Below are 27,989 nucleotides of genomic sequence, written 5' to 3' on the forward strand. Positions count from 1 at the left end.
ACGCAGCACTGGGACCAGAAGTCCGGCCGCAGCCTCCCCGCCGCCCTGCGGGCCTCCAGCCAGAGGAAGGACTTCATGGAGGTAGGGACTTGGGGTGGAGGCCAGGCCCCGCAGGCTCTCCGCACCCAGCACGGACGGGGTGCGTCCGGGCCCCTGGCCCCAGCCCTGTGTCTGGCTTGGTGCTGTCTGCTGCGCTGTCTCCCTGCACTTTGGGGCCCTTAGGCCTTTGGGCCTTTGTGTTGGTCTGGGTGTTGGATCTCTCTTGTTCTCTGTGTTTGAGCCCTGGCCTCGGCCTCTCTGGGGTGGGGCGGAGGGGTCTTTCTCTGTCTCCGCCCTCAGGGGCCCCCCAGCCCTGACGCCCGCACGCCGTGCCCGCAGCGCGCCCTCTACCAGTCCTCCCACGTGGACGAGAACGACGTGCAGACCGTGTCGCACAAGTGCCTGGTGGTGGGCCTGGAGCAGTACGAGCAGATGCTCAAGACCAAGAAGTACCAGGACAGCGAGGGTCTGTACTACCTCGCGGGCACCTACGAGCCCACCACGGGCATGATCTTCTCCACCGACGGCGTGCCTGTGCTCTGCTGAGCGCCCCGCGCCCTGCCGGCTGCCTTGCGCCCCAAGCGCCGACGGGGACCCCTCGCCATCACTGCCACGTCTCGGGGACCACACGCGTTGGTTGTGTGCATGCAAGTGTGCCCTTGGACGGCCCGGCGTACGTGAGTGTGTACATGTGTGTGCCTGTATGCATGCACGTGCGTGCACGCTGTGCACATGTCCCCAGCCCCCCTCCCACGCCCCTGGGTGCCCCTCCCGCCGGGGCTTCTCTCTGCTATCAGGGTATGGCTCTGCTGGTCCCTGGGCTGGGGCAGCCCCTCCAGCACCTTGTAAGCACTTGGCCGGGCGGGGCCCCCAGGACTTAGGACCCAAGCGCCTCCAGGCTGAGGCCAAGGCCCAGCAGGGATGCAGCGGGGAGGGGGTTTTCCAAGGAACCAAACTGACACTCGCTCTGGGGTTCCTGCTGCTTGAGGGCCCTTCCCGGGGCTCTTAGGGCCCAACCCCCCTCAGCACGGAGCTGCACCCCAAGCCTCCAGCCGTGAGATGGGGTGGGGGGGGGCCAGATGCCTGCCCTCTCACCAGCCAGGCCAGGCCTGCTCGGGGCTCTGGCCAGGGGCCCGGCCTCTGCCCTCTCAGGATGGCCTGGACTCCGGCGCATGAGCCAGGTGCCAGGTTGGGGAGGGGCTGCTCACCCTGAGGCCCAGGGGAGGCCCACCCCACCTGGCCTGGACCGTACACTACACACAACCCCAATGGTGCTGAAGCCCCGGCCCCGGCCGCCTGGAGGGAGCGGCAGCTCTCTAACCTGTACAGTTCTATTGTACCAAGACAAGAGACTCTCCCCGCCCCTGTATCATACGCCTTTAAATGGAGTCAACTTTTTAATTATATATATAAAGATAAATATATATAAATATATATAAATATAAACTTTTTAAAACTGTGAAAAAATAGCTATGAAATTATAAAAAAAGCGAACACATTCTGACGTGCAGAATATTATTTTTTGTTTCCTATTAGATTGTGAGTGTCTAGCACCCAGCTTCACGGGCCTCCCTTGTCCTGAGCACACCCCACACACCCCCACCCGGCCCAGGTGTACTGTACTCGTCCCCAGAACAGAGAAGCAGTTAGGGAGAGCAGAGGCGGAGGGGGGGCCCGCTCGGCCCCGAGAGCACTTACCAGCCCCTGCGCCTTCCAGGGGGACGGGAGGCCTCGTCCAGACAATCTTAAGGGAAGGAAAAGCCAGACTTCGGTTTTGTTTTTTGGGGGACTTACTGTTTTCTTTTTTTTTTTTTTTTAAGTTTCTTTTGGAATTTTGTTGGCGAATTCTGTGTGATCTTTTTCATAAAAAAAGAAAACAAAAGAGAAAAAGCTATAATCGGAGAACTGCTGTTGTCTGGAGTGGTTCATTTCGGGGCTGGGGGGACCCTCTAACTTTCCAGGGCCAGGACCGGGGGGGGCACCTCCCCTCATGCCGGCCTGTTTATACCCAAGCTCCCATCAGTGAAGGGAAATGAAGGGTTTCTCAATGGCCCTGGCCACATCAAAAGCCAGAAGTGACAGTGCTGGGTAGCTGAGATAGGGGACCGGACCATTGGTGCCAAAAGCGCTCTTGGCCAGTCCGAGGCTGGAGGTCTTGCACTCCCAGCCACGCCCACATCTGCAGACCCCAGAACAAGGCCAGTGCAGTGGTCTCAGGGATCCTGGGCAGGGGTGGGGATGTGGGACGCACCCCTGCAGGGTTGGGGGGAGGCTGGGCCCTGCTCCTAGTGCTGCCAACCCCCCTCCTGCCCTGTCAGCTCTCAGGCTGACCCCACAGGTACTTGCCCAGCGACCTGCCAAGGGAAGGACCCTGGTGGGCCTTTTGATCAGAGAAACCGAGTCACCGGCCCCCTGGCAGCCACACCCACCTGGAGCAGTGTGCTCACGCCACCTGGTGGCCCCTTGTGGTATTGCCTTCAGGTCTTGGCTCCCACGGCTGCCCAGGGCGCCCACCTGGTGGGGCCGGGTGGAGGGGGCGGTGATACCTGCCCAGGGGGTCCCGGTGGGTGGGGTCCCGGTGGGTGGGTCCCCGAGGCTGCAGGCCTGGACCACAGCCCCTCTGATGGCCAGCCCCTCTGTGTAACCCTTCTCCAAGGGACTCATACCAAAAAGTGGACCAACACCACTGCTTGGGGAAACTAAGACACCAAACCATACAGAAAGTTGTTTGTATCCCACGAATCAGCAGCATGAGCAAGACTGGAGCCCAGCACCCTCAGCCTCCAGTCCTGGCTCCATCCCTGTGGGCAGGGGGCAAGCTCCCCCTGCCTTTTGTCTTTCTCCCTGTTCAAAAGCATGGGGTGCAGCCCTTCTCCCTGACCGGAGAGCTGAAGGAGCACCAGGGTGCCCTACGCACCCCCAGATGCTTCCAGCACCCACGCCACTGTCCACTGCCTGGCTGGTGCGTGGAGATCCTCCCGCTACGGGACTGGTTCACCCCTGCCCCACGCCTAGGAACTTCAAGCCTGGATACGGACAAGGCCACTTGACAGATGGGAAAACTGAGGTCCCAGCCATGTGGGTGGCCCCGTCCCGCCAGGACCCCTTCCCCAACCCCCAGTGAACGAGGTGGTGGGGCAGCCCCCACCCGCACAGATGCTACTCAGAGGCCGCAGCTGAGCAGGTCTCTGCCTTCATCTTTTAATGGCCAGTGCGGTACAGTTAGTGGACAGACGGGGGACAGGACACAGGGGCGGGGCGCTCACAGGGGTGCCATGGGCGTGGCAGGGCAGGCTCTCCTCCCCTGGAAAAGCCTGTCTTTGGCAAAACGCTCTAGGATTCCCTCAGTTCGAGGATCCTGGCTGGGCAGGGACCCTGCACCCCTCCCTCCTCACAGGGACTCACGTCCCTCCTTGGGCCTCGCTGAATGAAGATCAAGGACTCAAGCAAGCCATAACTTCAGCCGGTGTGTCCCTTGTAGCAGACGGTGGAACAGCCAGAGACGCGATGGGGGTCCCCAGGCAGGTGCAGACCGCCAGGCCGGTGGCATCAGGTGGGCGCCCGGGTGCACGGCAGCAGGGGGAGGGGGGCACCCAGGCCGGTGCAGAAGCTGTGGTCGTGGAGAGGCCAGTGGAGACCATGGTCTGAGGCCACTGGGACCCAAGGCTACTGTCCTTCATGGCAAATGCATTTTGCTTGGGAGAACCAGTGTTTGGGAATGGGGGGGGGAGTGGGGAGCCCCTCTCCTTGAGGACCTCTTATGTCCATGAGGAGGGCTCCCTGGTGAAGGAGAGCTGGGGTTGGGGGGCCACGGGTGGGGTGGTCTGCTCTCCGGGCCGGGGATGGCTGTGACCCCAGGGTCACTGCACACACAGGGTGAAGGGCAGGTGTGAGACAGAACAGGGAGCACAGTGCTGGGTGGCCTGGGGTGGCCGATGGCTCAGCAGAACCCTGGGGCCAGAGTGACGGGCGTGACTGTCACGGGGAGGAGGCCGGGGTCCCGCAGGCACTGTAGGCAGGGGGGTGGGAGGGGGCCTCGGGCCTCGGGTCAGGGGCTATGGTGCAGGGGGTGCCCACGCCTGGTTCAGAGGCCAGAGGGGAAGGAGAAGTTGGCAGACGTGTGGAGACAGCTGCTGGGAGTGTCCCGCGTGAGGCTGTAGGTGCAGTAGGCCACCGCCGAGCCCAGCGTCAGCCCCGTCATGTAGGACACAGTCATGGTGTTCCCTGCGGACGACACCGGACCTGAGGCGGCGGGCAGGGAAGGGCGCTCAGAGGACCAGCCCGGCGGCCCGGAGTCCATGCTGCGGGCTCCTTGGGCGTGGAACAGGCGGCCAGCCGGGGACTGTTCTGCCCCAGTGGATTCACGGGGTCCCCAGGCCTTGCTGCTCCACTTGTCTCCTGCCCCCCATCTCCACATCCCTCCTTGTCATGGACAATCCAGGACGTCTAAGGGCTTCTCGAACCACCATGCCCAGAACACACTGCAGGACCTCGTGCCCTCAACACCCCTTCCATCTCAGTGGGCAGCGATCTTGGAACAGCCCCAGCGTGGGGACTCCCTCTTGACCCCCGATTCCTGTGTCACGTCTGGTCTCCCAATCCACCAGCCGGCCCTGTGGGCTCTACCATCAAAACCAATCCAACATCTACCACTTTCTTGCAGAGACGCGGCACCCGCCCTCTCAGAGCCCCTGTCCCCTACGGTCTGGATGAGCTTGCCCTCCCTCTTCCCTCCCACCCCACCCCTGCTGTTCCCTCCTCACTGTCCAGGCAGCACTGGAAGGGGTCTTAACACACATTCTGGTCCTGCCCCTCTTCGGGCCTCCCACCCCTACCTACCCTGGCAGACCCCCAACCGTGGGCTCTGCTCCCTGGCTTTCTCAAGGGCTGTTCCCTTGCGTTGCCTCACGGCTGGCTCCCTCCCCACCTCCTCCAGCTCTTTGCTCAAAGCTCACCTCCCTGGGGAGGCCTTCCCTGACTGCCCCGCTTACATTGCAAATTCCCCAGCCCAACAACCCCATCCCTTTTCTCTGCTTGGCTTTTCTGTCATGCTTCTGTCCACCACTCAACACATTTCATGTATTGTCACGTGCCACCTTGAGACTGTCCGCCCCACAAGCACGGGGATCATTGCCCCAGGTCCCTGGTGCCTGGAACCGGGCCCAGCACAGTCGGGACTCAAGAGTAGTTGTGCGATGCCCGGAGGAATAAGTGACTGATGCACGTTCCGCCCCTCTGAGCTCCCTGAGCTCCACTTGACCTTGGAACCCCGACGCACCTGTTGGCTACGTGGCCTTGGGTTCCGTGGGCCTCTATTTCCCTGCCTTACCTGCCAGCTCGCGCTGCTTGGGGCTCACTTTGCCCGCCGCCAGGATCATGGGTACGCTGCCAAAGTAGCCGCTGCTAACACCCATGAGCAGAGAGAAGACGCAGGGCCAGGCCGGGTGGCGCAGGGTGGGTGCGCCGCTGGGGTAGACGCACAGGATAAAGAGGGGAATAAAGGCCACGCGCAGGCAGGAGCAGGCCAGCAGGTGGGGGCCCCGCCAGTCCACGGGCAGAGCCGCCAGGATCTGTGGGGAGCCGGGCACGTTCACGGTCTCTCCCGAGCCCACTGCCCCTCCCTACTGCGGGCCCCAGACCCGGTCCCTGTCCCTGGGGGCTCCCAGCCCAGGGTGTGTCCCTGTTCTCTGTCAGCTGTGACCACTCAATCCATCGAATCCCTTGTTACAGCAACGCACAGTCCTTGCTACACTCTGCCTCCGTCTGAGAACTGTATGGGTTCCCCCCGCGTCCCCCGCACCTTCCCAGGGTGCACACCTCCAGGCTCCTGACCCTGCCTGAGAAATGAGGCCCTGAGCGTCTGGTGTGCCTGCAACTGTTTGCGGAGCAGAAAATAGCCGGATTAGGGGTCGAGCCCACTAACTCAGCCTTGCTCCCTCGTGAACCAGATTCCTTTCTCGGACCACGCTGCTGTGTGACCTCGGGCAAAGGGCTTTACCTCTCTGAGCCTCATGTTCCTTCACCAGAAGGCGGCCCACATCAGGCCTGCCCTGGAGATGACAATCTTGAGCTTACCCTAACCCTGACCTCTAACCCTGCCCTGCGCCTGTAGTTCAGGGCACTGTGCCCACGTTTTCCTGACCCCTAAGGGGACCTGCTCCCTGGTAGTACTTTCTGTGCTGCTCCAGAGGCCCCTTAGCTAGGGAGCACAGACACAAGGATGAGGTCAGCCCCAGCCTTTGTGGGAACCGCCAACAGCGAGGAGCTGCCCTGCAGGGTCACTGGGGCCCCCCATGGGGTGGGGGAGGGGTACGCTGTCTGGGATGGCATCTTAGTTTGGCTGCTCCCCTCCCCACTCGGGAGCTCAGGTGTCCTCAGCTCAGGGCCGGCCCCTCCCCGAGGACCCTCCCCACAGGGCCCCGGGCTCTGCTACCTCAACCCTGAGGTGCCCTCTCCTATCCCAGGGGCAGGGGAGGGGCTGCAAACCTGCCTTGCCCACGAAGTCGGAGAGGTTAAACACGGCCATGATGAGGATGGGCAGCCACTCGCCCAGGACACAGTGGCGAACCTCAGACTCGAGCCCCGGGAATAGGCACAGCGTGATGAAGTAGGTCACGGCGATGGAGAGCATGTCAGCCCAGATGGCGCGGGCCACAGTGTAGCGGTGCAGCAGCAGGGCTGTGGGCGGGGGCCGGGGGTCAGGGGGCGCCACCGGCAATGCCCAGAGGACAGCCCCACCACCCCATCCCCTGCCCCCACCTTGGAAGGAGGGCCAGCTCCGTGTCACTCTGGGCTGAGGCATGTCGAAGCGCATGTAGGCACCCCCGCCGGTCACCTCGTGGGCCGGGCTGTCCTTTGGGGACCCGCCATTGACCAGGCCTGGGCCTTGGTGCTCCTGGAGGGAGGATGGAGCCCGGTGGGCTATGGGAGGGGAGGGGCTCTCCAGTCCCCCAAGTATCTGCCCTGGCTTTTCCCTTGGCCCCCAATGCCTTTCCTATGGATCTTTGCAGCTACCCACCACACAGGTCAGGTTTCAGTCCAGAGGCCACTTCTCGGGGAACCTCCCCGACCACTGAGGGGCCCCGTTTGTGCCAGCACTGGGACACCTCGCAGCCCCTCCCCACGGCTCGGGATCAGGACCGCCTTTCCCATGCAGCACCCAGGGCACTGGGCCCTGTCTGCAAGGATTTCGCTGCTGAGGACACCGTGGGGTGCAGAGGGCCCCGCGGGTGCAGGGATGCTGCCCCCCCAACCCCCCATGCGACCCTCCTGGCGCCCTCCTATGGGCGCCCACCCTGGGCCCTCCGGGGCCATGCAGCCCCGCCACCACCAGAGGGCGCCCCGCCCCGCAGGACGGCTCCGCACGGCTTGTGCCCGCCAAGACTCAGGACTCGGGTCCGCAGACGGGAGGAGGGCCGTGGGAAGGAGCCCGAGACCCCAGCGTGGCCTCAGGGGGCCTGGCGGGACCTGGTGGCGGCAGCAGCCGGCACACTCACGAAGTGGACGTCCCCCGCGGCGACGTCGTGGTGCACGAGGTAGCCGGCTCTGCGGCCTGGGCGGCTGTCGCGTGGCCGCGCCGTGTGGTAGAGCACGAACCGGCTGCGCCGCACCAGCAGGTGCAGCAGGAAGCAGAGCAGCTCCAGGCCGGCAGACACCAGGAAGAAGATGAGCGTGCTGGCCCGCTCGTCCGGCAGCAGCAGCTTGGTGAGGATGCGGCTGAGGGACGCCATCACGCCCGCTGTGCCTGGGTGGGGAGCATTTGCGCTGGGCCTGGGCCCCAAAGTCCACTTAAAGGCCCCCTGCCCCGACCTGGCCCCACCCCCAGCCAGCCTCAGCCCTGCACCTGCCCCAGCCCAGGCCCGGGCCCCAGACACGCAGGGAGCTGTTCACAGAATGCGCCTGCTCAGAAGACTCTTCCCCGGCACTGTGGTCTGCTCATACTCACACCCCAAGAGCATTTATACAGCACCTGCTGTGTACCTGGCACCATCCAGCCCTGGGGATACAGTAGGGCAGTGGGGAACGAGGTCCTACCTCCCCAACGCTCAATGGGGGGGTGCTGTAAATAAGTCGCATAAAAATGCCAACATCTATGCAGGATGGGGAAGCAGGCAGATGCTAGGGGGGAGCCCCCAGCAGGATGGGGGGCAGGCAGAGGCCGGGGGGAGCCCCCAGCAGGATAGGGGGCAGGGCAGGTGAAGGTAGGGGGAGCCCCCAGCAGGATCGGGGGGCAGGCAGAGGCTCAAGGGGAGCAGCCCCGGCAGGGGCTGGCATAAGTGGTCTTTGTCCACGTACCAGGAGCTGACAGGTGTGGGCGTGGTCTCGAGATCACAAGGGAGGGCAGTGGGGTCTTGGCAGGCAGGATGTGGGTGCGGGGTGTGACCGTGAGCCACAGGGCAGCGTCTGGCAGAAGCAGGCCATGACCACTGTGGGCTGCTCCCAGGGTGTGGGGTTACTGGGCGCCCAAGCCACCCCAAATCACCACTTGACAGCCGCCTTGCTCACCTCCGTGACAAAACACACAGAAGTGATCTGCTTGCCCCGGGCCTTCCTGGAACCAAATCCCACAGACCTAAGGCTTGGAGCCCTGGGGGCATCTGAGCAACCTCCCCACATGGTGTGGGGGGGCAGAGTACCCCGAAGACAGCTTTCTGCCTGGACCGCACTGCGGGACCCAGCCCCGCCCAGCACAGAAAGAGACTGAGAACTTCTGGAGGGAGGTGCTGCAAAGGGGCCCTGATACGTGGGTGGGGGTTGGCAGGGCCAGAGGGGAACGGCCACCTTGCCCTGGGCTGGGGTGCAGGGATCAGCCTGGAGAGCAAGTCTAAGGGTGCTGGGTAGGCTTCGGGTTTGGGGCTGTCATTTGCTGAGCAGGGGCAGGTGGACTGAAGAGGGGGGCTTGGGACAGTGAGTCTGAGAAGCCAAGTGGGGGTGCCGGGCAGGGCTCAGTGCGTAGGTCTGGGGCTCAGAGAACAGCGTAGTCTGGACAGGCTCACCAACCCCCCAGCCCCACATACAGCACACACAAACACACAGAACACCCAGCTGCACCAGCGCGCCGAGCCTCTCTAGACCCCGCCCCGCTCGGAGCAGATCGCGTGTCTCCCATCACAAAGGTCTGCACCCCCGTACGGAAGTGCACATGTCACAGCTATTCCCTTCTTGCCTGGAGTCCCTGCCCCCATCCGCCAGGCAGGGGGACATGGTGGTCCCCATCCCCTGCTCGGAGCTCAGCCCCTCACTGGGGGTTCCTCCTGGGGGGGGCTGCAGATACTCACTCTCCCCAGTCATCACACCCTGGGTGTATCTCTTGGGCAGCATCCCCGTGTACCCGTAGAAGCTGGATTGCTGCACTTGGGGGGAGAGACAGAGAAGCAACCGTGAGATGCCACCATCACCTGCGGGCACAGAGATGGGCTCCACCCACCCCGCCCACCAAACAGCGCGTGCCAGGGACCACGGGCCGGCCACGCTCCATGACTAGTTCTGTCCAATGAAACACGAGCAGAAACAACACACGTCACATTTGGCCGAGGCAGAGAAAAGCCCCCGTGGACTTCTGGGGTTTCCTTCCCCTTAGTGGCAGTGACCGAAGAGGCCTCGTGTGACAGATGGGGACCACAGTGGCCCGGCTCCCAGCGACCACATGGAGCCTCGCCTCCGTCCACATGTTGGGACACGCAGCGAGAGCCAGAAATAAGTCTTGTTCTAGGAAGCCATGGAGATTGGCGTTACCATGGCCTCCCTGTTCTCATGCTAACCAACAAGCTTCTAGAAATTCAGCGGCGTCTTGGGGGTTAAGACGCCCAGGCTCAGACCCTACAGGTTAGCGAATCCATGGTATACATGGGACAGACCGGAAAGGTCAAACTAGGAAAACTAGATCACCTGTCCCTTCCCTGCATCTGCTTTTTAACAAAACAACAGAACGAAATGGACCTGAGGACACTGTTTCCCGGAGCCCTGACTTCACTGAAAAACACACGGTCACCCAAATGCCTCCACTGGCTCATAGCATGCAACCTATTTCTTTCTGCTCGGAGAGTGTGGAAGGGTACAAGGCAACTGGCCAGGACCTTTCCAAGCGTTACTGCCATCAAAGAAGAAGGCCGAGGACCACGTGGGATTAAAAGGGATTAAAGACGTGACCGTGAACACGGCGTGATCCCGGATCAGATCCTGGGTCAGAAACAGAACGCTTATAAAGGGTGCTATCAAGGCGACAGGTGATGCATGGACACCGGTCACAGAGAATAGCGCTGTGCAGTGTCACGCTTCCCGACTCGGGCTGCCGTAACGTGGCGATGGAAGAAACATCCTACCTTCTAGAAAATACACCCTCGACCGTTAGTATCTAGGCAACTCCCACATGGCGTAAGGTGAAAACACAGATTATTTTATATATATATGTATTCAGGGGTGAAACGTATATGTATCTATGGGTGTGACAGGGGACAGAGAGAAAGCCTGTGTGACAAGACATCAGCCACAGGCAAGCTGACATGAAAGGTCTATGGGGGTTCCTTACGCTAGTCCAGCAAGCTTTCCGTAGGCTTGAAATAGTTTTAAAAACTTAAAAAGATAAGCTAGAAAGCTACTGTCCAAGTGAAACCTGGTGGCAGGGTGGCATGGTGGCATGGGCAGGATGGTTCTGGAAGCGCAGGGTACTTGGAAGCACCCCTCCCCCCCGCCCTGCCCGCACCCCGGCCCAGGTTCCTACCTGTGCAGCCTAAGGCCACGGTGCCCACAGCGGCCAGGTTGATGGCATAAGCCTGGTCATGAGAGAAGAGCTGTAGCCAGACGTCACAGATGCTGATAAAGAGGAGGGGGCCCAAGGCCAAGAGGTAGCCTAGGGGGAGAGGCCAGAGAGGTGGGCGGTGGGCACTGGGCTGGGGTCTCCCCTCGTCCCACCCTTCCTGCAGAGCCCCCTCAGAAGTGCCCTGTCTGCCTTTCTTAATACTGAGAGGGCCGAGGACATTTTACAAGTGCCTGGAAGGCTTCCTGGAGGAGGCACCATTTGGGCTGGGCCTTGAAACTGGACGTTGCCATGAAGAGGATAAGGAACAGGGAAGAGCAGGCAGGGTTCCATGACACGGTGTGGGGGTGCACAAAAGCCTGGACCCTATTTTCACACGCCGAACCCTGTAATGTTCCTAGGAGGCGTGCCCACTTCACACATGGGGAGACTGAGTCTCTGGGACCCTGGGGAGGAGAGCGGCCGGCCAAGTGTGCAGGCAGCGTACCCGCGGTGATCCTCGTGTGTAGGCTCAGTCTCTCCACCAGCACGTTGTTCAGGAGCACAGCCGCCAGAGCCACCAGGATGTAGGTGAGGCTCATGTCGAACACGATCGAGGTCCCTGCGGGGGGAGGGGCAGCCGGCAGGTGCTCAGGGAGAGCCCCACTCTCCGCACCCCTCCTCGCCAGGTGCCTGAAAGTGGCTGACAGCCCAGAGATGGGGAGTGGCTGCTCCGAGTCAGAGGCTCCCCAAGCAGAGTTTCGGGAGGGTGGTGGCCGGCCTGTGGCTGGGGCAGGGCGGGGCGCGGGGGACCCACCTGGGTATTTGTGGTGCAGGTAGTCCACGTCGGTGATGAAGCTGTTGTAGGGGAGCAGGAAGCCCACGCCGGCCAGCAGCATCGCGAAGTAGATGGCGTGGTAGCCGTCGTTGGGCACCGGCTCATCGACCGCTGAAGCCAGAGGCAGCTGGTCAGAGGGGGACGGACCCCTCGAAGCCCTGGCCACTGTGCCAGGAGTAGCACCGCCATCCCTATAACCACCATGGTCGTGGCCGCCCTCTCCACCGGCATTGTGGCTACGCCGCCCCCCTTCACTGTCAGAGCTATCCCGGCAACCCCCCACGGCCATCACCAATGTGGCAGAAAGGCTGTTGGAAGACTCAGCCAAGGTGAGACACCCCAGGATCCTGCCTGTGCTTTCATGGGCTGAGTCCTCCCATCAGCACTCGGGTGTCCAGGGAGCGCGCACGTGGACGCGGGAGTGGGACCGCCCTGGAGGACCTTCAGAGACCCGCTAACAACGCAGCCGCCTCCCGCCCCTGTGCCCCGAGGCTGCTGGCCCCAGGGCAGGGTCCAGATTCCCAAGGGAGAAACGCTTCCGTGTGGAGACACGCTGGTGCCATTGACCGGGAAGCCAAATGGCCACCAGCCACAGGCAGAGAAGAGGGCCGGCGTCCTGGCTGGGGCGGTTCATCCTGACTACCAAGGGGAGGTCGGGGATGGAAGAGAACAGGAGCATGTCTGCAAAGCAAGAGGCTCCTCACGGCACCTCTTACGGCTTCCACTCCCTGGGGCTGAAGTCAACGGAGCGCGGAACGATCTGACTGTAACCTTTAGAACTGAAGGTCTGGGTCTCCCCACTGGGCCAAGAAGCATTACTGGCTGAGGAGCTGGCGGCAAAGGCTACGGACTGGGCAGCGGGGAAAGGCGGTTATAAACCCCAGCCATGGCCACGTGACCTCCCTGACCTCGACAGGAATATGTCTGTCTGTCTGTCTGTGTATTCACCCCAAGCTGGGGTTTTGTCCACTTCATCACCTGACGGGCTAACAGAGGATGTGCTTGTATTAAATCTCAGTATTTGAATCACGGGCTGTCAAGGGAGAGACAGGAACGAGGCACGCCGGGCTTTGCGTCCTCCGGGGAAAGCGTCGGCGTGTTTTGGGTGCTAGGGGGCTTAGCTGTGTTGCTTTGGGCAGCGGCAGGACTCTGTCAAGTGTCTTTACTTGGAGATTAAGTATGGTCACAGAGCTGTGTTTGGGAGCCAAGCCGGGCAAGGGGTGGACTGTGATGGGTCAGTTTAATGGGTTCACTTGGCAGGCTGAACTAATCCGTTGTTGTTCAATCTGACGCTGAATGAGCGGCTGCTGGGAAGGGATTTTGTGGATTAAAGTCCCTCCTCAGTGGACTCTAAGTGAATCACAAGGAAATTGCCCTGGGTGAGCCTGGCCTAATCAGGCAAGACATTCAGGTCTTCCCAGAGCTGAGACCTTAAATAGCTCAGGCCCCTGGGGTTTCCTGAAGCAGCTGCCTTATGGACGTCAGGCCACTTGGCCAGGCTCCACTGTAGTTGCTTCTGTTCTGAAATAAACCCATATGCAGGTACATATATCTACACCTGGATCATTCGTACAACCCTGTCTACTGTCCATGTCTCTCCTACTGGCTCTGTTTCTTGGCTGAACCCTGAGGGACCCAGTGACTGTCACCAAGGCCATTATAGTTAAAACCACAACTGCCATGGCCACCATCTGCTTCTGTGGTCCCACAGACCAGCTGCCAGGGCCATGGCCACTGGTTAGTTAGTGCCATGCCAGGCCAGGGGACGTCTAGCACCTTGGGGACAGGCCCAGAGCTGGCTTTGCCGAGGCATGGGGGAGCAACCCGCTGCAGGGCTTGGCCAGCAGGACCTCTGCTTCCCACGTGCAGAGAGAGGGGCTGGAACCAGAGAACAAGCCCCAGTTCCTGAGCCTGGAACCGTGCCAGCATAAACCAGAACCGCCCCAAAATGAGCTATCACAGGGGTCTCCCGAGCACAGGGACAGCCCTAAGCCATGTTCTGGGGCTACACTGAACATGGCTCCTGGACCGTTCCCCTTTCATAGAAGACATAACCAAAGCCCAGACAACGGTAACTTGCCCAAAGTGCCCAAGCTGCCAGAGGAAAGGAGCTGAACCCAAACTTGTCCAGCATCAGCCCTGCACGCGGCCCTCTACCCAGCAAGTCTGGTCGCAGAGGTAACTGGCCCATTTTCTCAAGGTGAGAGAACGGAGACTCAGAGAGGTTTAGGCCCTTATCCAAGGTCACACAGCCAGGACGAAAATTAAGTTTTCGCACCTCACATCGGTTCTCCCTTCAGGCCCTTGCCCATCTCCACTGAAGGGAGGCCAGCGAAGGTGACCAAAGCGACAAAGACATTGGCTTGATTGTCCCCGCAGCAGACACCTCCTGATAGACGCCATGCCCTGTGCTAAGGAACCCCCCACCAAGGCTCTGCGAGGGTTCTCGCTACCCATCCCAGCTTGTCCCCCCCCCAACTTACCAGAGTCCGTGAAACCTGGGACGCCCGGGCGCTGAGTCGTCCCCGCTGTCCCCTCCTCCTCCGGCCGGCAGGTGTCGAAGCTGAAGCTCATCACCACGCTCCTTTCCGGCGTGCCCGCCACGCTGGGCTCCTTGAGGCGCTGGCTGCCCACGGAGCCCATGGCAGCCTGGGCTGCAGAGAGGGGGAGGAGACGGGCTGAGGGAACACGGGGGACCCCGGCCACCGCCGTGCCCCTGCGGCTTGGTGGCCACACGCCATTCCCATCTCGGGACAGGGGACAGGGAGCCCCACGCGGGTGGCACAGTGGCACGCAGGGTAAGAGATGGGGCGGAGGAGGAAGCCGGGGGCACAGCGCGAGCCTCGAGGGCGCCCTCCCCGCAGTCTCACAGACAGTAAGGGGGGGGCCGTGCCGACCCAGGCCCAGGCCCACGGGACACTGTGAAGCACTGCGGTGCCCCGCTCTGGGGCAGGAAGTCCTTCCTCCGGTCTCGCCTCAGTTTCTCATGCTTCATGTCTACTACCTTTGCCTTTAAAAGAAAGGAAGCTAATTCATCCGCAATGAAGAGACAGCCCCACTGGGAGCTGGGCTGGGGACGGGGGCAGTCTTGGGGTTTCTTTTCTCCCTTAAAAGAGTTCTCCGTTTTTCTTTTTCTTTTTTTAAGATTTTATTTTTTTAAAGTAATCGGTGCACCCAGCGTGGGGCTCGAGTTTTCAACCCTGAGATCCCACACTCCAGCAACTGGGCCAGTCAAGCCCAGCAATTTGTGTTTCTAATGATTTTTAACCATTTATCTCCTTGCAGCTCCTCCCAGGGAATCCGAGACAGAGGCAACATCAGAGCCTTGGGCCCTGAGTGTGGCCCCTAGACACCCCCACCATGAGCGTGTGCGGAGCGCCCACGGAAGAGGCCAGCAGAAAGCCCACTTCCCGAGGGATCCCACGTGCTGGGACTGCCCCGATCTTCTTTGCAGTCGCCTGTCCCCACCCCTCCACCTCTGCCTGCTCCTGCTTTGTCTCATTTCCTCCCGCACTCCTGCCTCAGTTTACCCGCTCCCAGCCTCCAGGCCTGACGTGCTGACCATTACCGAGTGCCTCCTGCTGGCCCCGCGTTCCCACCTTTCCCACTCTCCACAGAGTTTTTACCGGGGCCCTGGAGCCCGGAGCTGTCCTGCTTCCAGGCTGGTCCAGGGACTGGTGGAACTGGTTCTGCCAGCTGGGGACTGCCTGGGCTGATGGACACCCACGAGCAGAGAGAAGAGGGTCCGGGGTTCTCCGTCCGGGGGCTGCGAGGCAGGCGTAACCCCCAGTCGGCTCAGTGCTTTTCCTGAGTGTCCCCCAGACCTGGGCCTCCTGCCACATCTGGAGCTGGGGGTACCAGGTGGGATTTAGGACAGAGCTGGGCCTGGTTTGAATGACCGTGGCCTTGGGCAGGATCCCACACAGGAGGCTCAGAGCTCCAGGCCTCCCGGGCAGACAGGAAGGCTGGGGAAGGAGCCAGCGCCACAGTGGTCTACAGCAGTGGAACACTACCCCCCGCAGTCCACGCAGGGCATAAGCCCAGCCCCGGAGGATGCCCGAAACCCGGACCCCTGACCCCTGTTCTGCAAAGCTTCCCGAGACGCAGTGCCCTGGCTGCGCCTGGCCACACCACCCAGGAAGGCGGACGTGCTCAGCATCGAGCCCAGAGGTGGCCCCACTCCTCCCTCTGGCTCATCCGGGAGGCAGGCGGCTGCCGCCCATGATGCCAACCTCAGCCGCTGTGCCCACGTGCTGCTCCGGGGCCCACCTGTGGGCAGGGGGCTCTGGCTTCCCCTGTGGCAGCCCCAGGCCTCTAGGCATGACCTCACTGGTGTTAGAATTGCGGGGAGCACTGAGGTGGCTCGTCTCCACCTCTCCTAGGCCAACTCGCTCCCTCCCAGACCCCTCAGTCTCTACACCCACGTCCTGGAGCCTGATGAGCTCCTACCCCTGCCCATTCCTCCTCCTCTCCTGTGCCTCTTGAGGTAAAATTTAAGGACATGCACGTGGGTTTAAAAATCCAAAACTGGGGGCACCTGGGTGGCTCAGTCATTAATTGTCTGCCTTCAGCTCAGGTCATGATCCCAGGGTTCTGGGATGGAGCCCCGCATCAGGCTCCCTGCTTGGCAGAAAGCCTCCTTCTCCCTCTCTCACTCCCCCTGCTTGTGTTCTGTCTCTCTGTGTCAAATAAATAAGTAAATAAATAAAATCTTAAAAAAATAAAAATCCAATAGTGCACAGGCTCCTTTCTGCTCCCCCCACCTTGCCAGGACCCCACCATGCACACCCATGAGCCTCAGTTTCCCTCCCTCCCTGTTGTGGACAAGGAAGGTGAGACAGTACTTCACAAATTGGGGTGGGGGTGGCTGGGGGGTCAAAATCCGGGCACTGCTGTGGGCCTGAGCGGGCTCCTGACCCCAGCCATCATTAAACCCAGGCTCACGGGCCCCCAGTTTGCACAGAGAGCCAAGGCCAGAGGTCACGCAGCTCGCGTTAGAGTCCCAGCCAGGTTGAGCACCTCTGGCACCCCCATTTCACCTCTGACTGAGAGGACACTGCTCCTGAATGTGCCCGCAAGGCCAGGCTGACCCTTCTACAGCGTGTCCCCCTAGATGGCCCAAGGAATCTGAATTCGATTTGGAAAGCCTGCCCGCTGGCCCTCTTTAGGCCTCATACTCATCCTGGGCCACAAGCCCTAGCCAGCAGGACCCCCTTGGATGTCCCTGGCCCCCTGTCCCTAGACCTATTGAGTTTCTTTGCTGCTCCCCCACAGCCAAGCCCACACATTGCCCAACTACTCCCTGCTGGTTCTGCCCACAGAAAAAGGGGTTTCAAGGTCCCAGGCCACCCCCTTCCTGCAGTTGCCGCTGGAGAGGTGAAGGCACTGGCCAAAGGCTCTGGCGGCAGCTCCTACAGCCCAGACCCACCCCCTCCTCCCTGGCCTCGGTTTCTGCGGGTCCCAGGGCTGGCAGCACCCTGCATCCCCCAGGCTTCTTCTGTCTGTGTGGCCCTATCAGCAACAAAGTTGGTTCCCAGCCCTGCACCCCTAGGCAACAGACAGACTCCCCAGGCCACCATGAGGTGACCTCTGGGCACAGGCCCTGCCTCTTACAGAGGCTTTTCCAAAAGCTAGGAGGGAGCTGGCTGGGGAAAGAGGCGAGATTGGGCAGAGGAGGGGGTCCAGGGAGGAACTTCAGGTGGAAGGACCCTTTGGGCATGCCTACGGAGGGAGGTGGTTCTCAGACCTGGGCATGGCCTGGGATCACTGGCCATTCTCCTGGGTCTGGGTCTTGCGCTCTCAAACGGGCTGTTGGGCACGGGGTGGGGGCGGGGGCGCTGGCCCGGTCCAGATGCTCGATGGGGCAGGCAGGGTAGGAGTACCCTCTTCCCAGAAAAAGGATGGGGTGGGGTGGGAGATTCGGGGTCCCCGGAGCCACGTGCCCCCGCTCCGGGACTCAGCTGCCCCGAGCCGGCGCGGAGGGGGAGGGGGCCCGGAGTGGGGCCGCGCGCGCCGCAGACAAAGGCTCCGACAGGTCTCCGCGTCCCAGCCCATCCGCGTCCCCGCCCGCCACCTCCGCGGTGACCGCTTACCTCGGCACTGCCGGGCCCCGGGGTCCTCGGCGCGCTCGGCCCAGCCTGTGCCCGCCGCCCCCGCGCCGGGACCCCTGGGCGCCCGCGCCCCACGCTCCGCGCTTCCGGCCCGGCGCAGCCCGCGTCCTCCGCAGAGCACGCTGTCCGCCCGGCCCGGGTCGGCGAGCGTGTCCGGGGGGCGCAGCCGCAGCGGCAAGCGCGACGGGGGCTACCGCGCTCCGCCCTGGCCCGCCCCCCACGCAGGGCCCCGCCTGCCTGCCCCGCCCTCCCCGCCCTCCCCGCGCGGAGCCCCGCCCCCGCCCTGCCTATCCCTGGGAGCCCGCAGAGGAGGGGGCGGGGCCAAGGTTGAGGTCATCGCCCCCATACCCCAGGGAGGGGCGTGGTGGCACCCGGCCACCCCCGGGGTGCCCTGCGTCGCATGTAGCCCGCCACCCCCACTGATATAGCCCACTACCTCCCCTCATGGGTGTGGAGGCCCACCACCCCCGTGCCAACCTCCTCCCGCTCTGGGTCCTCTGGGGAGGGGGCGGGCCTGCCGTGCCCAGATTAGTGGGTGCAACAGGTCACGCGGGTGGCCAGACTCAAAGTTTTGAAGGATGAGTAGGAGTCCGTGGGCTGGAGACCGTGAGGTGCCCGGATTCCAGCCAGGTCGAGGGGTTGACTCAACCCCTGTGCCTCTCCCTCGCATGGTCCCCACACCTGCCCAGTGTCTCCTCCCCCCAGCTTGAGAGCCTCGGTTTTCTCCCAGGGGGATGGAATTATAAACGTCTCTCAGGGCTGAGGGTCCCAGCTCGCACACTTCTGTTGGACCCTCAGTTTACTCTTCTATAATGTGGTTTAAGAGAAACACTGTGGAAGCTCAGGGGACATTGCAGAGAGGAACCCGCAGGGTCCCTGGCAGAGGACATGAGCCAGTGATGGAGGGGGATGTCCATGCAGGGAAAGAGGTCCTACTACAAGGTGAGAACAGGACCCAGGTTAGAGGTGGACAGGTCCTGGGTCCTGCCAGGGCTGGGAACTGTGTCTGTGGGAATCAGGCGAGCCCCTTCCCCACGCAAGACTGGGCCACCAGGATGGGGTCAGAGGAAGTGGCTGCTAAGGCCCCCACCAGGCTCCTGCCTGGATGCCTGCCCTCGCTTCCCAGCAGATTTGCTCCTCCTATTGGGGTAAGAGCCACCTCTGCCACCCAGCAGTCAGCCCAGAGCTGTGGTTGGCATCATTTCTCAAAGCCTAGCCCGCCCCTTCTGAAAGACTGTCAGCCCCCTGCGAGTAAGCCCCTGCTTGACTTCTGTCTGGATCCTCAGCCTGAGACCATCGTCTCGTGTTGTTTGAACAGGGGAGATGGCCAGCTGATCGAAGTGATTGATCTATTTATTTATTTATTTGAGAGAGAGAGAGAGAATGCAAGCAGAGAGGCAGGCAGAGGGAGAGGGGAGAAGCAGACCCTCCGCTGAGCAGGGAGCTGGATGCGGCGGTACTCATCCCAGGACCCAGAGATCATGACCTGAGCCAAAGGCAGACGTTTAACCGACTGAGCCTCCCAGGTGCCCAAAATGACTGATTTTAAAGTAAACAAGCTTCGTGCTTCCTCCGTGGGTCTGGAGCTTTGAAAGGGCCTATGCAGGAAGCCATGCCGAGGAGCTTTCCTGGGTGTAAAGAAAAATTATTCAGTGTGTGTGACACGCTGCCCTAGATACTGGGGACACGTTGGTGGGGGGGGTCTCTGCCCCCAGGTCAGTCTAATGGGGGACACTGGCAACAAAGAAACAGACACTTTGGGAAGCATCCAATGCTGGCAAGACAATAGGACAGAATGGTGGCCTAGTGTGTGACTCTGGGGACTGGGTTGGGCATCATCGCCTGGTGGTCATGGAGGGCCATTCTGGGAAGGTGACACCTGAACGGAGTGATGGAAAGGAGCCCATTGTGGGATGGTTTGTGGTAAGAATGTTTTGGGTGCAGGAAACGGCCAGGGTGAAGTCTGGGAGCCAGAAAAGGCTCATTATATTCAAGAGCAGAAAGAAAGTCAGGAAGAACCTTCTGGTGAGAGATGGGAGGTGAGGTCAGGGCAGAAACCCAGCCCGAGGAGGCGGGGGGTCTTGTTGTCAGTGGGAAGGGCTGGGAGCCCCCCAGAGTGGTTCAGCTGGAGGAAGAAGTATGACCCAACCTGGGTTTTTAATCCTCGGTCGCTGGTGGGAGTGCAAATTGCAACAACCCTTCTGGAAAGTAAATTGGCCTAAAAAACATGCTTTCCCTTTGATCCAGAAAATCTAGCCCAAGGAAATAATTCTAAATACAGAAAAGGCTTTGTACCCAAAGATGTATGTTATAACAGCCAAGTTTTGCAAATACAGCCCCATTACCCCAGGAAAGTGGGTAAGTTAGAGTCATCGTGGCGGGGGACAGACAATGTGATTGTTATATTTGAAAGACCCAGGGAAGCCAGTAGACGTCTGTGTAACCACACTGAGGAGTCCTAAGTCGCCCCTGGGATGTACGATTCTGAGGTACCCCCAGACCGTGGAACCGGTGGGGAGAAAGTGGTTAGGGACACAGAAACAGGGAATGGAAAGGAAAACAAAAGACACTTGGCATCTAGGCCACAACATGTTTTTAAAAAAATGGGTAAAATCGGGGTGCCTGGGTGGCTCAGTGGGTTGAGACTCTACCTTCGGCTCAGGTCATGGTCTCAGGGTCCTGGGATCGAGCCCCGCATCAGGCTCTCTGCTTCGCGGGCAGCCTGTTTCCCCCTCTCTCTCTGCTTGCCTCTCTGCCTACTTGTGATCTCTCTCTCTGTTAAATAAAGAAATAAAAAATCTTAAAAAAAATAAAAACAAAATTAAAAAATGGGTAAAATGATATTCTGGGAAAATAAAAACGAGCAGGCAAGCTGCTCCCAAAAGAGAAAGGAATCTACCTAGAACAATTACTAGACAGGACCTAGAAGATTCTGTTGAAGATTGATTGTCCCCTCTGCTCGAAATCCCAGGCTTGGTTGGGCAGAACTGCAGTTCGCAGAACTGCAGAATTTTACTAAAGTTTTAAAAAAAGGAGACACAGCCTGGGGAAAAAAAAAAAAAGAGCTTCTTCAACCTGACAGGTTTCTCTAGGAAGACAACAGACCTGTCTCACCTGTGAATAGCCATATAAAATCCTCAGTGAGATGGTAGCTAACAAAATCTGCTGACTTTAGCAGGCTCGACCACGTGGTACATGCAGGGATGATCTCATGTAAAGAATGCTTTTGCCATCACGCGTCGTAGGAACGGATCAAAGAAAAAACACATGGTCATGGATACGGACACTAAAAATGAGTAAAATACCACATTTGGCTGGCCTTTGGTAAAAGACAACATCTATTCCTAATTATTTACGGACCCTAATGAAATGGGAATTAGTGGGCTTTTATGTGGATGGCAAGTCAAAGACACAGGTTTTGAAACACGAGAAGCAAGATTGGGGTAACTCTGGTATTTTGCCCTTCTGCCCTCTCCCATGTCCGAGTCCTCACTGGTAACATTCGACAAGAGAAATAAGTAAGACGTTTAAAAATCGGAAAAGAGAAGTCAAATGATTGTTCTTTGTAGGTGACAGGATTATATGGCTGGAAGAGCCAAGGGACCAAGATGAAAATCTTTTGAGGGATTTCTGCAGCTCTCCCACTGGAGGCGCGAGAGACAATCAGAGAAAGGAAATGAAAGAAAAGATTCTTTGACATCGCCAACCCAACAGATAAAAATCCCTGGAATAAGGTTATTTTCTTAAAAAAAGATTTATTTGTTTATTTGAGAGAAAGAAAGAGAGCACAGAGGGAGAGGGAGACTCTCAGGGGGACTTTCCGCTGAGCGCAGAGTCTTATGTGGGTCGCGATCTCACGACCCCAAGATCATGACCTGGGCTGAAATCAAGAGTCGGATGCTTAATCCACTGAGCCACCCAGGCAGCCCCTATCCCTGGAGTAATCTTAATTAGAAACGTCCAATACCCAGACGAAAAACTTGTAAAAGGACATTTAAAAAAAAAAAAAAAAAGAAAGAAAAACCTCTGCCAGGCACCCAGAAGAAAATAAACAGAAAGGCATGTCCCGTTCTTCTGCAGGAAGACACTAAAAAGTGTGACCAACATGTCATTTCTCTAAACCGATCCTCTGATCTAACATCATCCTATTAAAAATAACAGCAAGATGTCCTTCCTTTGGAATTAGATAAACTGCTTCTGGAATTCATACGGGAAAATGAATTTGCAAGAATGAGCCCAGAAAAGACTGAAGGAGAAGAAGAAGGAGGAGGAGGAGAAGGCGTTGAGATAAACACCTTGAGATAAACGTCGAGATACCGCACCTGAAACAAAGCTCTCGTCCCACAAGTGTGGGCTAGACTTTCACGAGATGAGCCAATCAAGGGGACAGAAGGCAGTTCCAGAAGTCAACCCAAATTCATGCACTGACAAAGGCAGCTTGATGTATCCGTGAGAGAAAGATGGACTATTGTGTGAATGGTGTTTGTCACCATTGGGTGACAAGCTGAAGACAAAAGAAAAGAAAATAAAATTGGATTCTGATCTCGTGCCTTATACCAAACCTAAACCAGAACCTATGGGCTCTGTTTCTCTGGAGATCCTAAGGCAGTGTGAAAAACCATGGTGTTGGGGCGCCTCGGTGGCTCAGTGGGTTAAAGCCTCTGCCTTCGGCTCAGGTCATGATCCCAGGGTCTTGGGATCAAGCCCTGCATCGGGCTCTCTGCTCAGCAGGGAGCCTGCTTCCTCCTGCCTCTCTCTCTCTGCCTGCCTCTCTGCCTACTTGTGATCTTTGTCTGTCAAATAAATAAATAAAATCTTTAAAAAAAAAACCATGGTGTTACAAAGGGAGGGAGAGCATACACGGGTGTGCTTGCCTGCACACAGATTGTTCTGGAAGGATGGTAGGTTGGCAGTAACAGTGATTGCTTTGGAGAAAGGAGACTGTGGGGCTGGGGTCAGAGAAGGGATAGTTATTTTCACTGTAGCCTTTTTAAAAAAAAATTTAAATTCAAGTTAATTAAAAATTTTCTGTAGCCTTTTGTAAGCTTTGAATTTTTTTTGTTGTTTTTAAGTAAGCACCAACATGTGAGGAGCCCAATGTGAGGCTTAAACTCATAGACCTGAGATCAAGACCAGAGCTGAGAACAAGAGTCAGACCCTTGGGCACCTGGGTGGCTCAGTGGGTTCAAGCCTCTGCCTTGGGCTCAGGTCATGATCCCAGTGTCCTGGGATCGAGCCCTGCATCAGGCTCTAAGGGAGCCTGCTTCCCCTCCTTCTCTCTCTGTCTGCTTGTGATCTCTGTCAAATAAATAAATAAAAATCTTAAAAAAAAAAAAAAGAGTCGGACCCTTAACTGACTGAACCACGTGCCCCTACATTTCACTTTTTTCAAGTGGGACGTGCGGGTTACACAATTACACAACCAGAATATTCCCTCCACATGGAGAAGTGACTAGAAGAAAATGTAGCAAACTACAGAACTGTGTTCCTGAATGTTCCTGTTTCTCCACCATTTCTACAAGCCCAGGTCAATTTGTCATGCCTTTTGCTGCATACATGTTTCTCATGAAACACGTGTTTACATGTGGAGATAGACATCTTATCTGCCTCCCCTGCCTGGTTCCCATGCTCCCCGCATCCTGGCTCCTGATGGCACCGAGTGATGGGAGGACTCAGGGAAGAGGGACCCCCGGGGCTGGAATAACGGGAGAGCCTTTGGGGTCTGGATTAGGGCCAAAGTCCCGGCCTGTGATTGATGTTGCCCAGTGTCCAAAGGATTTGAGCAGAGGATGGTGGTGTGTGGGGGGGTTCAAGGCTGTATTGTGGGGGCTCAAGGGGCCATTGGTGGTAGGAGGGGTGGGTGCCTCTGAGAAGGTCTCAGAGCTGAGAGGTGCGGGCCATCCCCATCGCTGGCTGGGTCAGAAGACTTCCTCGGTTGCCATCCAGCTGTGGGCTCTGCAGAGCACGAAGGAACCTTTGGTGTCAAGGAGGAAGTGGGGCCGGGATTCCCCGGGTGGCTCAGTCAGTTAAGCATATGACTCCTGATTTCAGCTGGGGTCCTGATCTCAGGGTCGTGAGATCAAGCCCCTCAAAGGGTTCTGTGCTGGGCACAGATTCTCTCTCTCTCTCTCCCTCTCCCCTTCTCCACTGTGTGTGTTCTCTGTCTTTCTCTCTCTCAAATAAACACAGAAATCTCAAAAAGCAAATAAATAAATCTCCCGGCTCCCCTATGACATGGGACCATTAGCGTCCTCGCCCAGGTTATGTGTGAGGCCCAGAAAGGTCCCCGGCTGGTAGGTCCACGCTGAGCCTTGTGATTTTTGATCTTTGACTCTGGGGGGTTCTGTGCAGTGCCAGGAAGGGGCTCCCTGCGGGGGGTGCCAGGGTGGGCAAGGCTTGGGGCCAGGCCTGCTGTCACTGCCAGTGACACCTGGGCCTCACTGATACCAGTGAGGTCTCTGCTAGTTGATGTCTGTCTTCCCAATCCTGTAAGCAACACTCCCTTGGAGAAAAGCCACCTTCCAGGATGAAAAATGCAGCCAATAAAGAAAGGCCCCATCCATGCAGCAGGTGACAGGCTGTGGCCGGGCATGCAGGAGGAGCCTGTGGCATGCCTGTCCCGTCATCTGGGCCCCTGTGGCACAGCCAGTTCGGTGCCGGGAGGTAGTGCTGGGATCTGCCTCGGGCCCCCCCCAGCAGGGGTTTGCCTCAGTTCTGCTCAGTCCAGGCCAATATGATTCCTTGAAAACCTCGTGGGCTTCCTGTGTATCAGATTGCAATACTCTCCAGTGGGTAAAATCTGCACAGGCACATGGTTCTGAGACATCCTCTCTCTGTTTGGGGCTCTGGGACATGGCACTTAAGGGTTTTTGGAGACTTCTAGTTAAGCCAGGAGAGTCCAAGTGTTATGATTCTCAGAAGCCTTCCCATCTCGCCGAAAGTTTCGAGCCCAGCCTGAAGGGTTGCTCAGCCCCGTCTGTTACTCCGGACAGTGGCACCTTGGAGATTTTGCTGTGTCCACACCAAAACCTGGCCACAGCGCAGGTATCCCCCAGCAGGAGATGAGTACCTAGACGGTATGGTGGTCCTTCCAGACCGTGGCATAGTTCTCAGCAATAAGAGGGATCACACGACTGACACCCCAACAATAGGAGGCATCTCAAGAGCGTTGCAGCGAGTGGAAAGGCGTCACGGGCACAGAAGGGCACACACGCATTCATACGGAGTTCTAGATGAGGCAACGCGGATCTAAGGCAATGGAGACGGTGGTCCCCCTCGGGAATTGTGGTGGGCACAGGGGGCTACCTGGGGTGACAGCGATGTTCTCTATCTCGGCAGAGCTCACTGTACACAGTGTGTGCATCTGTCAAAACTCAGCTGGTGTCCCCATTACATTTGCACATTTCACTGTTGGTAAATTCTGCCTAAAGAAACCCCGACCAAAAAAACCCCCCCAAAACAAACAAAAAACAACAACAACAAAAAACAACAACAAAAAACAAACCACCAAAAAACAAAAAACCAAAAAAAAAAAAAAAAACCCAAACCCAAACCAAATATCGACCTCTAGCTAATGACGAGCATGTTTAGCGGTGAAGTTGTCTGTCACTGACTTAGAAATGTCTTAAAAACAGCAAGATGGGTTGGTGGCTGGCGAGGGGGACGAGGGGGGCGGGCAGCTGTCCCAGAAAGCTAACGGAGCAAACACAGACAGCGAGCATATGGGCGCTCTCGGCCCCATTCTCGCGGATCTTCTTTATGTTGGAAATGTTCATAATAAAATGTTGGAGGGGAGAAAGAATAAAGAGAGCCTCGCAGTGCCCCGGCCTGCCCGGCACGGCTCCTGCGCGGCTGTTTTGGGCCACCGCAGCAGCGCCATCTGCTTCCTACAGAGCTCAAACCTGATTTAGTCCCAACTTATTAACTTAAAGCCCATTAGAATCTTCCCATCCACCAGTACTCGCAGCCAAGAGCCTGGGGCCTGTTCAGGACACAGCTGGGGTGGGGGGGGAGGGGGGAGAGGGAGCCCCCGCAGGGCGGAGGGAGGGACGCTGCGTGGGCTGCTGTCCATGGACGTGCCGGCGGGGCCGGGCTCAGCAGATCGGGGAGGGACGGGGGTCTCTGCTCCTCCATGTCCACCTTTCGCCAAAGTCGTCTCCTCTAATTCTTGCACAGACCGGGGTGCCCCCTGGGCCCCCTTTTAGAGGTGGAGAAGCCAGCATGTGAGTGGCGAGGTGGGGCTCCCGCTGGGGAAGGAGGCTCTCGGCCACATATGTACCGCGTTTCATGCTCACAGTGGCCCCGGGACACGGGATTATGGAGGCACCCGAGGTCCCAGGGACCACGGCGGCAAAACCTATTTCTGACCGAGGACAGATAGGCCCCTGGAGTTGCCCAGGCGCCGGCCCCAGAGAGGAGAAGGCCCTTGGCTGTCGTCCCCCGGCGAGGACACAGAGTCAGCCCAGCACACCGCCCCTGTCTCTGTGCAAGGACGGCGACGTCAGGCTTGGGAGAAGAGGAGACCCAGCCATCTGGGCTAAAAAGGCAAATCAAATAAACAAGCAAAGCCCATAATTCTCTCCTGAGAGGGCAGAGACATCCATGTGGTGCTGAGCGGGTTGGGATGGGGGGAGGGGGGTGGACACGTAGAGACAGCAGCCAGGGGCCAGGGTCTGCTCAGATTCTCACCGCGACTCTGGGAGGGGAAGCTAGGACAGAGCGGGGAGGCTCCTGTCACACAGCCAAGTCAGGTTGACGGTGTCCCTCCTCGGCCACCCCGTCTGTCCTGTGTGTTATGCCATGCCCGGGACCCCGACAACCCAGGCCTGGAGCTCAAAGGGGTGGCACCCCCTGACCAGGCTCGAGGACCAGGGCCCCCAAGCCATAAGTGGGCTCCCAGGTCTCCACCCCTCAGGACATCCCAGGTCGGCCAGCGGGCTGAGATGAAGGCTCCTGGGGCTGCTGCCGCTGGAGGCGGGCCAGGATGACAGAAACTGCCTGGCCTGGCTCCCAGAGCATTGAGCAGGGAGAGCTCTTCATTATGGCTGCTGTGGGTGAGGTGGGGGTGGGGGTGGGGGAAGCTTGGGGACCCTGGGACCTGCAGGGAGCCCTGACGCCACCCTCCCTGCCGGGTCCAAACCTTTGGCTCCTCTTTCCACCTAGCCCATGCGCCACCTCCCTGTCACCCCAGCCACACCCGGTTTTCCTGTGGCGTCCCCTCCCCCACAGGGAGGCGATTCCTTCCCGAGCTTTACTCACAGAGTTCCCTCTACCTGGAGGGTGCATATGTCATCACAAGCTCCCCTCTACCCCATCAATATCCATTTGTCTGCAAAGGCTCTGGGCCACCGTCCCCTCCTCCCGGGAGCCTCCCCTGAATTTGGTGAGGTAGGGATGACCCGGAGCTCTCACTGGGTATCCAGCATCATAGAACCCTTGCTGCGATGACAGCCTGATTTACAGGTGGGGATGAGGCCCAGAGAGGTGAAGGCATTTGGCGAGCATCACACAGCTAACCTGCTCTCTGTGTCTTGGCACAGGGCTGGGCCTGGGGCGGGCGGGGGTCTCCAGAAGTGAAAGGGGCTGTTCACAAGTGGACTCTTGTCCATGGGGGGCGGGGAGGGCAGAGTGACACCAGCCTGTTCGCGCAGCCCCTACACGCTGTCTCGCGTCCCGCTGCTCTCACGCCCATTTCACAGATGAGAGAAGGATGCCAGGGAGCCCCAGAGGCTGGCCCGGGCTTTCCCAGCCGGCCTCGGCAGAAGGGGCAGAAGCAGGGCTGGAGCCCCGCGCCTGTCTGCACCTCGAGTGGGTACCCTGCTTGCGGCCCCCGGGGCTCCGGGCCACACCTGCACCACACCTGGGCCTTACCTGGGGCTTGCTGCGCTCCGTCGGAGGCCTCTCCGGTGGACTCGGAATTTGCTGGTCGGGCACGCTGTTCGCGGGAGCCTTTGTACTCTCTATTTACAAGAGGAGGCTTGTGAGCAAATTAGCAGGGTAACCAGGGAAAATGTTTGGCTTCCGTGGGTGGGAATTGGAGCCATCTGTTCCCAAGCGCCGAGAAAACACTGGAGCAGTCGCGGGGGGCCATGGGGAGGGCTCCCTAGAGCCCACAGTCTGTGTGTCCCAGGGCGGGGAGTTCACCCTCTCTGGACCTCACTACCTGCCCTCTGTAGAGCCGATGGGGGCTGCACAGCTGCCACAACCTCAGAAGACGGCCCACCCGCCTCCCCTCTCTGCCTGCACACCCCCACCCCCTGTGGTGTAG

At 59.1% G+C, this 27,989-nt stretch overlaps 2 protein-coding genes across 6 annotated transcripts in view; one reads left to right on the top strand and one right to left on the bottom strand.

Moving 5' to 3' along the window:
- TNRC18 (trinucleotide repeat containing 18) overlaps window positions 1-803 on the top strand; it is a 78,869-nt gene extending 78,066 nt beyond the window's left edge. For 2 of the 3 annotated variants that reach the window (XM_032872755.1, XM_032872753.1), the window contains 2 exons: window positions 7-81; window positions 379-585. In XM_032872755.1, coding sequence (XP_032728646.1) covers window positions 7-81; window positions 379-585 — 282 coding nt within the window. Of the gene's footprint in view, window positions 1-6; window positions 82-378 lie in introns of all 3 variants that reach the window. The other variant, XM_032872752.1, reaches the window with a different exon arrangement.
- A 3,320-nt stretch (window positions 804-4,123) lies between these two features.
- SLC29A4 (solute carrier family 29 member 4) lies at window positions 4,124-27,918 on the bottom strand. Of its 3 annotated transcripts, XM_032872760.1 has the most exons (12): window positions 27,885-27,918; window positions 27,593-27,681; window positions 14,096-14,266; window positions 11,592-11,723; window positions 11,283-11,396; window positions 10,760-10,888; window positions 9,318-9,392; window positions 7,536-7,783; window positions 6,799-6,934; window positions 6,530-6,717; window positions 5,369-5,609; window positions 4,124-4,263 (listed from the first exon to the last, which is right to left on the bottom strand). In XM_032872760.1, the coding sequence occupies exons 3-12, from the start codon at window positions 14,253-14,255 to the stop codon at window positions 4,124-4,126; spliced, it is 1,563 nt and encodes a 520-aa protein (XP_032728651.1). In that variant the 5' UTR covers window positions 14,256-14,266; window positions 27,593-27,681; window positions 27,885-27,918. The 3 variants fall into 3 exon arrangements, with proteins under 3 accessions (XP_032728651.1, XP_032728652.1, XP_032728653.1); XM_032872761.1 differs by lacking the exons at window positions 27,593-27,681; window positions 27,885-27,918 and adding an exon at window positions 17,705-17,761; XM_032872762.1 differs by lacking the exons at window positions 27,593-27,681; window positions 27,885-27,918 and having other exon boundaries at window positions 11,592-11,739; window positions 14,096-14,120.
- Between the last annotated feature and the right edge of the window lie 71 nt (window positions 27,919-27,989).

Source organism: Lontra canadensis, unplaced genomic scaffold (genome assembly GCF_010015895.1).
Source record: "Lontra canadensis isolate GAN:19392208 unplaced genomic scaffold, GSC_riverotter_1.0 scaffold45, whole genome shotgun sequence".
Classification (NCBI taxonomy): domain Eukaryota; kingdom Metazoa; phylum Chordata; class Mammalia; order Carnivora; family Mustelidae; genus Lontra; species Lontra canadensis.